Source organism: Armigeres subalbatus, chromosome 1 (assembly GCF_024139115.2).
Source record: "Armigeres subalbatus isolate Guangzhou_Male chromosome 1, GZ_Asu_2, whole genome shotgun sequence".
Classification (NCBI taxonomy): Eukaryota; Metazoa; Arthropoda; class Insecta; order Diptera; family Culicidae; genus Armigeres; species Armigeres subalbatus.
The window spans coordinates 197,570,128-197,583,078 of NC_085139.1; the positions used below are offsets into that span (position 1 = coordinate 197,570,128).

General features: G+C 42.2%; 1 protein-coding gene across 1 annotated transcript; it reads left to right on the forward strand.

The window, feature by feature from the left end:
• Positions 1–1,304: 1,304 nt before the first annotated feature.
• Positions 1,305–2,455, forward strand: LOC134209651 (antigen 5 like allergen Cul n 1-like). The gene is made up of 3 exons (XM_062685646.1): positions 1,305–1,459; positions 1,519–2,020; positions 2,088–2,455. The coding sequence occupies exons 1-3, from the start codon at positions 1,342–1,344 to the stop codon at positions 2,323–2,325; spliced, it is 858 nt and encodes a 285-aa protein (XP_062541630.1). The 5' UTR covers positions 1,305–1,341; the 3' UTR covers positions 2,326–2,455.
• The last annotated feature ends 10,496 nt before the right edge of the window (positions 2,456–12,951 follow it).

Consider the following 12,951-nt stretch of genomic DNA (forward strand, 5'->3'; position numbering starts at 1 on the left):
TTTCAATTACCGATAACGAAGAATAGAAAGTCGTGATAGTATATTAAAGTTTCATCACGTCTGATCTGCCTATTCCATCATACACTGATCCCTATCAATTTGTGGAAAACTATCAATAATGAAACCGTTATATAATTATATTGTACGGTTGTTGAAAGTTTGGCGATACTTTCCAACTTTTAACTTTCCCAGGTGCCACTTTGCCCATATAAAACTTGTATTTGGTGGCTGCATGTCGTCCCGACATGTTGATGGGTTTAAATACATGGTTTGAAACATATGGTTTTGAAAAAAGGAAAACATTTCTTACCTTGACGATAGTAGTGTATTAGGTGCCTACTCACTTATACACAACCTGTGTTGTTTCTCAGGAATTACGATTCATTTTTGCCAGTTTTAGTCCAAGGCACATGGGAGTGGAAAATCCATTTAATTATTGTGGACCGCCTCTCAATTTTTTCGTGTTATTAAATATTTGATATATGAAAATAGAAAAGAGAAATCATGGATTAGTGGTATTCAAAGGTGATATTCTCACGACGGCCGTTCAGAATGGTTCGACGGGTGCAGATAAGATCATCAAAGTACGCGAGTAAGATTTATAATTTGTAAAATTTATAACAATTTCGTTTTAAACTACATATTATGCTGTTAATAAATTTCTTTTTACTATTTAAGATCACTAGTGCTTGAATATTGAAGATGAGTTTTAGTTCCAAGCAAACATCTGTTTTATTCTCTGTGTAAGAACACCTTCTCTGGCAACTGCGGGCGATCAATCAAGCTCAAGCTAAGTGGGCTTTGGGAGAATTCCAAACAGCAACCCTGCAAAGATGACGTTCGCGTGTATTCGAATACTGTTGACAACAATTGGACGGAAAATTTATATTCTTTCAGTTTAATATAACGATATCCACCTTTCTACGCAACTAACTAAATTCCTACAAAAATAACAACTTGCCCAAATGATTTAAGGTCTAGGAATTTCATTTTATACTTAACATCTCATTGATAAATTTTAAGAATAGTAAGGTTTGTCGATGATTAAAATTTATAATTCGATTGAGTAACGGCCATAGTATAGATATTTTGGAATTGACTTTTCCCAGGTTTGGTATTTCATGGAAGTGAGTAAAACATATTTTCGCTGTAAGAGATCTAAAATATAAATTTGAGGTAATCATATAGTTGAAGGGTTGAAGTCACAGTGCTCTTAGCATAAAAGAGTCGTAAACAGCAAGTCTCTGTATTTCATTGAACGAACAACGAGGTACACTTTTAACGCTCCATTATCTCATTCGTTACGCATTTTTATACAGTTGTTGCTTTTCGTCTCAGCACATGGTAACAAAAGGCATTTCAATCAATCTTTCCTATAGTAAGCGAGTTTTTTTTAATACTTTATCACGGGTAGTCAGCGAGTGCGAAGCTCAAGTTTCGCAGATGCAATCGACTTTTGGTGAGAAATCATACGATCACTAGTTTCTTTCGTTCCTATACCGGTGTTATTCCTTTCAGTGTTGTTCATAAATGCAGCCATTTTCATTGGACAATGCTCCTCTTTTTCCGATTATTGTGACAAGAGCCTGTGCGGCAACAAAAAACACATTGCTTGCAATGTTCCAAAAACTTTTGCACCGGCATGCGGTAAAAATCCGAAAAAGGTACCCATGGACAAAAACAGGAAAACCATGATTCTCGAGATGCACAACCAGTTCCGCAATTCCACCGCCGGTGGAATGAACGGATTCCCACAAGCTGCGCGTATGCCGACACTTTTGTGGGACGATGAGCTGGAAAATTTGTCCTGGTACAACGCTAAGAAATGCAAGATGGAACATGATGGCTGTCGAAACACCAAAGAGTTTAGATCTTCGGGTCAAAATCTGGCGACGGCCTCCTACATCGGAACCGATTTCGATCCCGATAGGTGGACGAAATTCTTCGTTAAGTACTGGATTGATGAATACAAACATTTCCCCAAGTCCATCGTTGACAAGTATCCTGATTCGTATCGAGGGTAAAACACCCCCTCCTCCTATTGACGTGGAATGCGACTAGTTCTGATTCTCGTTAATTTTTCGTAGACCGGTGATCGGACATTTGACGCAGATAATTAATGATCGTACATGGAAGATCGGATGCTCGATAGTTCGGTACAACCCCACCTCTGATACTGGAACGGTAGTGTACATCGTCTGCAACTACTCAATGACCAACATGATAGGGGAGCCAGTTTACACCAAGGGAAAATCGGCTTCCAAATGTAAGACGGGACGGAATCCGAGATATACGAATCTCTGTAGTGTGAAAGAGCGTGTCTGACAACTGAGTACGTATTGAGATGGGTATCAATTTGGTTTCTCTACACACTTCTCTAATGATTGATGCACTCTTACTTTCTTTGCTTCAGATAATCTCTTGTTAATTAAAATGAATAAAAACCTATGCACTATGTGTCAAATCTCGATTGTTTTTCATGAGAACGATGATTGATAAATACTAATGCCGATGATCGCTGGCAACAACCCCGAAGTTACTGATTTTCTTCTACTCTAACATCCACCACAGTATCACCGTCTCCACCGGTGATTGCCTCTGACCTTGAAAGTCGAACAATGAGTGATTAATACCGACCAGAAGATACGCCACCACTACAGCTTCCGACTACGGTCAAGCACAAAATGAGGAAGGCTAAATTGTTTGCCCTACTTTTATGCTTTTTTTGCAGATTCTGTCGGAAGCGGGTCAAAGACAACCTAAGATCGAATTAGAATTAGTATTTCATTAGTTACAAGCATACACACATACAGACAATACCTCAATGCTTTGAGCTGGCCTCTGACGCTGAGTCTACAAAAGATCGTTTCTTTTTGATAAAAAGATTAAAAACAAGAGCATGCGTCGTCGTCGGCCCAGAAACAAAAGCACAACTGATGCCACAGATTTGCCCTACTTGACGTCCAAACTCAAAAGTCACCCCAAAGTGAACAAACGGGAAAATAACTTTTAGTGCTTCCACCCTTCTTGACTGCGAGTCATCGTCCGTCCGGTGCATTGGGTGCACTTTTTCAAAGTGGGTAATATTTTATAACTCAAAGTTTCGCTGCTTCCAAGGATAAAAAAATATGGGACCGGTTTGATTCTTGCGGGAGCGAAGATTTGCCACGGTACGAACTCGCAAACAAGCGTATAAAAATAGCTGAAATGTTTGGCAAGGAGCTTAGAAGCGCCACTTTTGGGATAGTGCCACCGCCACCGCAGCACTGCTGAATCATAACCCGATTTGGAAAATTCTTCATTTGAGATGGTCGTGGTCGTTGCAATTTGCGATACGGTTACCTGTGATGGCCAATAACAAAAAAAGGGTTGGTTTGGTACGGTTCCATTAGTGAGACGTGTTTGGAAGCATTTAGGTTATTACGAAAAAGGAGATATGATTTCGTCGTCGTTCGTTTGTCGGTTGGTTAAGCTGATTATACTCCAGCGGTGATGCAGCATTGCTTCGTAAAATCCGAGGCAGTGAGGACATTATGGTCAGACGGGATAAAATGAACGCTTTTCCATTCTGTACCATACAAGTTCCACTACTTTAAAGTCATGGTACATCAAATGTGGCACGTTTGTTGTATTGTACGAAAAACTTTCGTAAACTCTTGAAAATAGTGATGCCGTCCTTAATGTTCACGAAACACCTTCTTCTCCAATTTTAGCATTTGTTCCATTTTCGAAATGCTATTTCTTGGTAAATTTTGTTGTTCGAGAATATATTTACGCTCAAGTACGAGTTAAAAATGTTTTCTTTTCGAGAAATAAGTATCAATGAGTTTTGTATTAAAGCAAACATTATTTACACTATAATTACGGTAAACATATTATGGAATTGCTCGTTTTCGTTGCTATCATTGAAGTCGCAATGGCTACGTTAACCAACCGACGTCTTCTTCTTGATCATCATCCAAACAAGCACTCAAACACAACTCAACAACTCCACAGCAGGAACTCGATTTGGAAACAAGGATTGTTGTAAAGCATATGATAGACTTGCCATTACAGATTTGGCATCACGCCTCCGACGACATTTTTGAATCAGCGTCGCATACATTGCTCAAGCTTTTTTTGACGTAGGACTTTCGTCTTTCTTCACTATACTGGGTGTCATTTAGATTTTTGGAAATCGAGAGCGTTACGCTGGAAGGGAAGATTTTGAACGTTACTAGCGCCTTTATCTTTCGATAGATTTTTAAGATCTATCTATCAATCGAGCCGGACACTCTCCACCATTTTGCCTATTTCATTGAAACTTACGATTATTAACAATAAGCTATTGAAAATTTTAATTCTTGCCAAAGCCAGTAAAAATTTCATATGTAACCAATCCCGTGCATTCCTAACACAGACATCAGAATGCGGTATGTCACGGGCCTTCGGGGGTACCGGAAGATTTTCTTTGTGTATAATAGAAGCAGTGCTTGCCGTGTGGGAGTCATTACAATTTGTGCCAGCAGCGCGTGCTTTTTGCTCGCTCATTTTTCGTTTCGTTCGTTCGGGGGGGGGGAAATGCTTATCTAATCTTCCGGTCAATGTCATCATATAGTGCATATACTCCTGTATATATACGATTGTGATGCATCACCAGTGCTACGATGTGCACGTATTACCTGGCAATCTAACTGCATTGATTGTCTGCCTTTTCAGAATTCCCAATAAAATTCCGTTGAAATATCACAAATGATGGTAATTGTTTGTGGAAAGGGAAAGAAAAGTGCACTGGGTACTGGCCAAGTTCCCCCTGGCGGTGCTAAAATGATAAGCAGAACAATGCCTAATTTCATTTAAATCTTTTAGTATCATTAGTGATTAGCACACGGTATTATTTTATGTGGGGGCAAGCATGGAACATATTTTTTCAACGCGGGTGTCAGGCGGCTGACCCATGCTCGACCAAAATAGTAAAATTTAGCTAGAATATTTTAATTTTGTTTGATTGTTTGCTATTGAATTTTATATCAGAAATCGCGAAAATACTTGAAATAAAACTTTGTAAAAAGTTTAGTATAATTATCTTTAAAAGGCATGGTTTGATTTTTGTATTCGATGAACCTAGAAGAATCGTTTTGCTCACTGAGCAGAAAGTACAAATTTGGTAAATTTAGATTTGTTCAACGGATATTTGTTGATAGATTGAGGTTAAGAAATCGTCTGTAAATTATTTAAAGAATAAACTGTAAATAAAATTGATATTAGCATACTCTTTCGACAGCCGGCTGGCAAGAGTTTAAATAAAAACAGGTAAACAACATAGTCTGTGGGTCGAATTGCCAGCTTGAGGCAAACCTCCATGACCTACCTTACCCTACCAAACCACCAACTCCGTAGAACTTATGAGGGCGTCGCCAAGTCGGGGGCCTCTCGTTAAGTAAGTTCTACATCAACATTTCCTTTCCTATCCCTAGTTACGGTAAAGATGGGCGTGGCCGGGAGTAGTAATCCTCATGCTTATGCCATTGTTATCTTAGATTGGAATCAAGGGTAACTCCCCACCTTAATTTCCGATAGCAATCTGGATAAGGATTCCATAAGAAACATGAGTATCACTAGTGTCCAATCTACGAAGTATACCGTAACAACGCTAACGCTAACGCTAACGCTCATTTTTCGTTTCGTTCGTTCGTTTACCTACACAGCGACAGCAAGCAGTCACCAGCGCACTAAGGAGTAACTAGACCAAAATCCTGGCTAAAATTATATTTTGACGATTTCTGGTAGGTTTTGCATCTATGATGCAAAAAACATAGTGATAATCGATTTTCGAAAATTTTAACAGGTGCAAATTCACCTACCAGTAATAAATTACCTTTCCTGATATGTTTAAAAATTAAACAGTATTATTATAAACTGATTCAGAAGCGACAGCTCCATGACAGTTAATTTGTTTATTCGGTTTGTCCTTAATTCGCGTGGGAAACGTGAAAAATTAAAAACTCGCGTAGCATTTGATAAGGGCCTTTTACAGAAAGGTAAATATTGTCGGTTCAAAACAAAACATTAGATTTTCAGTTCCTATTTCTCAAGTTTATGCTATTGATAGCAGCGAAAGCTCCCCAGAACGAAGAATCAACACTGATTACTCACGCATAACATCAGTTGCATCGAAAACTTCGAAATTGATTAAACAAAAATCATCTTATTTACATTACATGATCGATTATTTTTGGAGACTCGTGTCTAGGCTCGTGTGCTATGGAGTGTGGAATCGCTTCCCGCCCCGGTAAGGAGGGAACTTTTCGTGGTTGAAAAATTATTGGGTGTTATGTTCCAGTCAGTTGTATCATGCTAGGTGTTAAGTGTTCAATTTTTACGACTATTGGTCGAAGACGGTATTCCTGTGTTTTAAAAGAAATGTTTTTTTTTCTATGGATTTGGGCCGTTGGCAATCCGGAAAATTTCCTGTTTTAGTCCTACTTACAAGGTTGCCTCGGGCCAATCGCTTCCAGTCGCCCTGAACATTGAGCGCCCTCAGGTCCTCTTCAACTGCAAAAAGCCATCGTGTACGCGGCCTTCCACGAAGCCTGCGGCCTCTTCCGGGTTCTCTACTAAATATTATCTTCGCTTGTCGTTCTTCCGGCATACGAACAACGTGACCAGCCCACCGTAGTCTGCCGTGTTGTATAAGCTTAATAATATCCAGCCCTTTATACACCTGGTACAATTCGTGATTCATGCGACGCCGCCAGATACCGTTCTCCTGTTTACCGCCGAGTATTGTCCGCAGCACCTTACGCTCAAACACTCCGAGAGCTCTCCAATCAGCCTCCTTTAACGTCCATGTTTCATGGCCGTATAAAGCCACCGGAAGAATCAGAGTAGTATACAGCGCGAGTTTTGTTTTCGTTTGCAGACTACGGGACTTAAGCTGGTTACGAAGTCCGTAATAAGCCCTATTTGCAGCTGCAATACGCCTCTTCACCTCGCGGGTAACATCATTATCGCACGTCACTAATGTTCCAAGATACACAAATTCTTCTACCACTTCAAATTTTTCACCATCCAGCACTATTTCGCTACCACCACCACTAATGAACCCACGTTGATTGCCAGCGACCATGTACTTCGTTTTGCTGGTATTGATCGTGAGTCCAATCCTCGCTGACTCCCTCTTAAAAAGCGCAAAAGCCTCTTCCACGGCACGGCGATCAATTCCGATAATATCGATATCGTCCGCAAATCCCAGGAGCATATGCGATTTTGTGATAATGGTACCGCTTCTTTGCACACCAGCTCTCCTAATCGCTCCCTCGAGCGCTATATTGAACAGTAGGTTCGAGAGTGCATCACCCTGCTTTAATCCATCTAAGGTAACAAATGACGTCGATATTTCATCCGCAACCCTTACACTTGATTTCGATCCGTCCATCATTATACGAATCAGCCGTATCAGTTTTGCCGGAAAACCATGTTCAAGCATAATTTGCCATAATTCATTCCGTTTCACTGAATCGTACGCCGCCTTGAAATCAATAAACAGATTATGTGTCTGCAAGCTGTACTCCCGGAATTTATCAAGGATTTGTCTCAGGGTAAACATTTGATCCGTCGTTGATCGGCCCTCACGAAAACCTGCTTGGTATTCGCCGACGAAGGACTCTTCAAGCGGTCTCAATCTGTTGAACAGAATACGGGACATAATTTTGTACGCCGAATTAAGGATGGTTATTCCTCGGTAATTGGCGCACTCCAGTATGTGCCCTTTCTTAAAGAGTGGATCGACTCCCATAGATCGTTGATGTTGTCGCTAACGTTGATTGCACTTATCCGTTCGTCGAGCTTCTGGCGGTACTCAGCCGATACTCCTTCCGCCGACAATCGCTGGATATTGTAACGCATCGTTCACTGTGATCTTTCGTTCGATACAGTTGACAACCGTGATCGAATTTTACTGACAACGAGGTAGTGATCAGAGTCAATGTTCGGACCTCTGAATGTCCGCACATCGATAACATCCGAGAAATGGCGCCCATCCACCAGAACGTGGTCTATCTGGTTGCAAGTTCCACCATTTGTGTGTCTCCAGGTGTGCTTTCGGATGTTCTTTCGTGCAAAGTAGGTGCTACTGATGGCCATCCCTCTGGCAGCAGCAAAATTTACTAGCCCTAGGCCGTTGTCATTGGTAGCGGAGTGAAGGCTTTCCCTACCGAATATGGGACGGAAAAAGTCCTCTGTACCGACCTGAGCGTTAGCGTCTCCGATAACGATTTTCACGTCATGCTTTGGGCACTCTCCATAGGCTTTATCGAGACATTCATAAAACGTGTTTTTCACGTCGTCGGATTTATCGTTTGTCGGTGCGTAAACGTTGATTAGGCTGTAATTGAAGAGTTTGCCCCGTATCCTCAACACACAGATTCGTTCGCTAATAGGTTTCCACCGCATCACTCGCTTCATCTGCTTGCCCATCACTACGAAACCAACTCCATGCTCTGCTTTTTCACCGCCGCTGTGATAGATATTATACTTGAATGCAGTGTTGGTCATGGGGTCCACGGCTCGGAATTCACGTTCTCCGGATCTAGGCCATCGGACTTCTTGGATAGCAGCCACGTTCACTCCAACTTTCTGCAGTTCCAGAGCCAGAAGGCTCACTCGTCCAGGTTCATTTAGGGTCCGGACATTCCAGGTACCGAGTTTCCAATCATAGTCCTTATTTCGTTGCCGGGTCGGTTGCCAAAAACTACCTTCTCTTTTTCTTTTATCTCCATTTTTAGTGGTATTTGAGAGGCTTCAGTAAGCTACCTTACCGGGGTCGCGTTACCTACATCGCGATGATGGGGCTGCCACCTTAGGTATAACTGACGCGATACAGCATTTCGTTAATCAGCCGCTGGGTACCAGGCAGACGCTGTTTGAGCCGCACCTCCTGGTGAACAGACGCTCGAGGCGTACCTTCTCACTCTAGCTGATGTCAGAAGGACAACAGTGCCCAGGCTGCACTACCAGCTAAGTACACAACCCTTAGCTGGCGGCCATTTGTCATCGGACAACCCGTGGAAGCGTGAGATAGGGACTTGTGGGGACCAGAGCTCTGTTGGGCGCTCCTTCCTTGATGTCAACCCACCATTTTGCAGCCCGATGGTTGTTACGTCAACTATAAAGTCATGGGCAGCATTGTCTCCGTAAAGCCTGTCCACGCCAAATTTCGGACACCCATCTTTCAAATTCAAACGTTGACAGCTTTTATCACTAGTATTAAATTAGGCCGATACGAATATTAAAAATATTGAGGGGGTAAAAACAACATTTTTTTTGGGGTTTAATTTTTTTTTTATTTTGAACATTATGCATCACTGTTTGTATCTTGGTGCGAAATATATCATTTATAGTTCATAAATTTGTCGCCAAAAGTGTTTTAATAAAAATACGAGCATATATCTCTATTGGCATAAATATTCTATATCCTATCAGGTCACGAATATTAAGGGGACTCTTGCTTACAGTTTCCGTCTAAGCTCCTTTGCAATATGTGGCCGACCCATTTCCATCCACGTTCTTAAACATTTTTTTATTGGCATTTGATGGCTTTTATGTGTCCGATATCCAGCTGTAAGGTCGTTAGAATTATAAATTTAAGACATCATCTGCGTTATCTTTGCCTATCTACAATACGTTTCACGATAAAGTAGTACATTCGAATTTTAGTGGGTGGAGTGGTGGTGATGAAATGCATCCTTGCCTCACATTAGCGTCTATCCAAATGGGGTCTGACAAACTTCCGATCCTATCTAAAAATCCCTTGCATCCTTAGGCCAATTCCAACTTGTTTACCTGCTCCATAATGATTCGGAGCGGGGCAAAATATTGCATCATAGTTGCTACAACATTCGCACAGGCAGCATAGGGTCAGCCCTAAACACCTCCGCCGACAGCCGATCGACCTTGGGGGCCCCTTTAGATTTCATGCCTCGGATGGCTGCTTTTTGAAGAAAACTGTGACTTTAAGAAGCTGTTCAAACTGCTCGAACCAACTTTTCAGCTGTCCAAATCAGTGAGTAATTGAAGCAATAACATTCAGTTGCAGCAGTCATCCTTTCTTCATCGGAAGGGAAGTCGACCCATGCCCGCCTTTCCTGTCTGCAGCAGCGTCCAACTCCCACTTACAGAGATACAAATCGTTGTGGGATTCTTACTTTACTCCTCTGATTTTTCTCGTTCCTCAGCCTTTGCTTTTCTACGCTCCTCAATCTTCCGACGGGTAATCATAATAATTTCTGTAATCCATTCGCTGAGTGCGCAGTTCACCAAAGTTGTTCTCGTAGGTTTCGATAAAGCATTCTTCGCCGCCCCCTTCCAGAACATCCACTACCCGAGTTTCAAGTGCTTCAACGAACGATCTCTTCACAGCTGGATCATCTAGTTGGTCTATGTTGATTCGTTACCCGAGCATCTCCTCCCGCCGCTGAAATCGAGCAATGCGTTGCCGGATCTCGCGAATTAGACGATGATAGTCAAACTCAAAACGGTTCTAAAAAAGTAAGTTGCTGCAGACGGGAGAGGCGGTTGGACGCCCGGCCGACGATGCGATGGGAAGAAAGCCGAAACAACCGGCGATCATAGGGGGGTCCCGTAGCGTAGTTGGCTACACGTTCGCCTTATAAGCGAATGGTCATGGGTTCGATTCCCAGCCCCTCCACCAAACCCTCGTCAGTCGCCGGATGCGCAGCCTATGCGGTGGCGTATTGGGGAGCGCCTTTACCGTTACGACTGCCTGATGACGACTGACAACTTGTTCTTCTCGGAGGCATTCCTCCAACGTACCCGGATAAAATAGCAACCGAACAATGCAACGATCATTGGATGCACGACATGGACAAACAGACACAATGGACTGACGATGAGATGAACTGGCAACGACAACAATAATGGTAATGGAAATCTAAAAATAGATTCTGTGTGGATTCTGCACAGCAGAATACCACAATAGATCTCGGCACAGTAGCGGTTAAGTAACACAGAGTGTCTAAATAAATAAATAAAGGAATAAAAAAAAGAAAAACCGACGATCATCGCCTACTGTTCGATATTTCATGACGCCTGATTGGAACAAGGACAAATCCGTGGATGCCAGGGAAAGACGCGACATGCCAGTCACTTACCGATCTAACTGATCAGCTGAAACTGCAGGACGTCCCTAGAAGCAAGGGAGGTCTAGACAAAATCCAGACTCCTGCACAAAGGAATCGCTAGCGTAAGGCAAGGATGGATGTATTATATCTCTGTTGCTATTGCATATCGTAATCGAGGAAATCATTTTCAACTCTACCAGCCCACCACCATAGAACAATCGAATGACCTCGACCCAGATGATGATAATGCTCTACCAATGCAACATCGCTCTACCATGTAGAGTAAACTGAATGACCTGGTCGTACGCTCCCACTCATCAACGTCAACAAGACCAAATCATTGGATGTGAACAACTCCAACTCCACTGCGGATGGGCAAACAGTGGAAAGAAGGTGGAAAGAAAATGTTGCTAGGAGTCGAATGCTAGTGGCTCGTACCCGTTCTAACAGAGAGCGGTACAGTGTAGCAAGGACAGAAGAGAAACGAATCCACTGCAGAAAAAACAACACGAAGAGAGTGTGATAGCTGAAACGCAGGAGAACATGGATAGAAACGATATGCGGAGGTTTTACGCAACTGTCAATGGCGCGCGGCATAAGACTGCGCCAGTGCCCGCCATGTGCAATGACCAAGAGGGGAGCTTGCTGACAGACAAGACTATGGTGGCAGCCAGGTGGAAGGAGTACTTCGAAGAATTGTTGAACGGTGAAAATGAAGGTGTATTAAGGAGCAGGATGGAAATTGTCGGACGAGGTTAAGAAGGCTCCAAACGAGCTGAACAACAGTGAAACTGCTGGGAAGGACGAGATCCCAGTCGAGCTTCTCAAACACGGAAGCAAGCAGCTGCATCAATCACTCCACCACATTATTCAGAAAATATGGGAAGATAAAGAGCTGCCTGCCGGCTGGTTGGATGGCCTCATATGACCAATCTATAAGAAAAGGTAAAATCTATAAGAAAAGTCAGCGTTTTGTACTAAAACGTAATGCCGATAAACGTGACGCATTCACACCCGGATTCTCCAGAAATTTCTTCGGCAATGTCTTCAGGAATTCCACCATCAATTTTGCCGGGAATTGACCGAAAATTCCACCACTATTTACTCCAAGAAATCCCCCACGAATTCATTTATAAGTTCTGCATGGAATTATTCAGATATTTCTTTCGTGCTGTTTCTCATAAAAAAATCTGAAAAATTGCACCATGGAATTCCTAAGAATATTCTGTGGAAATTCCGCAGAATTGCCAATAAACATTCCTGAGATTTTCGCGAAAAATCTTCGAACTTCCTGTGTAAATTCCATATTTTTTTCCGTGAAAGTTTCGAATTATTTCTTGTGAAAATTTCAAAGAATTTCTCCAGGAATTCCACCGAAAATTTATACAGAAATTATACCGAAAATAAAATCAACAATGGAATTTTTGGAGGAGTTCCTAGATTAATTCCAAAATAAATCCAGAAAGAATTCCGGTGGAAACTTTAAGATTTCCACTGGACATCCTGCAGGAGTTTCTTCGAAAATTCCTCCGGGAATTCTTCCAGGAGTTCAACCGGCTGATCCTCCAAGAATTCCTCCAGGATTTCTTCCGAGAATTATTCAGGTAGTTCTATCGGCAGTTCCTACGGGGGCTCTCTGAAAATTCTTCCGGGAATTTCTCCAGAATTTCCTCCGGGAATTATACAGAAATTCCTCCATAAGCTCCTCCGAGAATTTCTCTGGGAGGTCCTCTGATGATGATGATGGTCCTGCTACATACCCCTACAAATGTTTCAGCTAGATGAGATTTGTCTATAAGATGAATTCTCCAAGATTTTTTTCCGAGAAGTC

What these genes read in the sequence shown, in the direction of transcription:
- LOC134209651 (XM_062685646.1), top strand. Translation starts at nt 1,342, where the DNA reads ATGGTAACAAAAGGCATTTCAATCAATCTTTCCTATAGTAAGCGAGTT. An exon ending in GCAGATGCAATCGACTTTTG is followed by an intron (nt 1,460 to 1,518) that starts GTGAGAAATCAT and finishes TATTCCTTTCAG; the next exon opens with TGTTGTTCATAAATGCAGCC. An exon ending in TATCCTGATTCGTATCGAGG is followed by an intron (nt 2,021 to 2,087) that starts GTAAAACACCCC and finishes AATTTTTCGTAG; the next exon opens with ACCGGTGATCGGACATTTGA.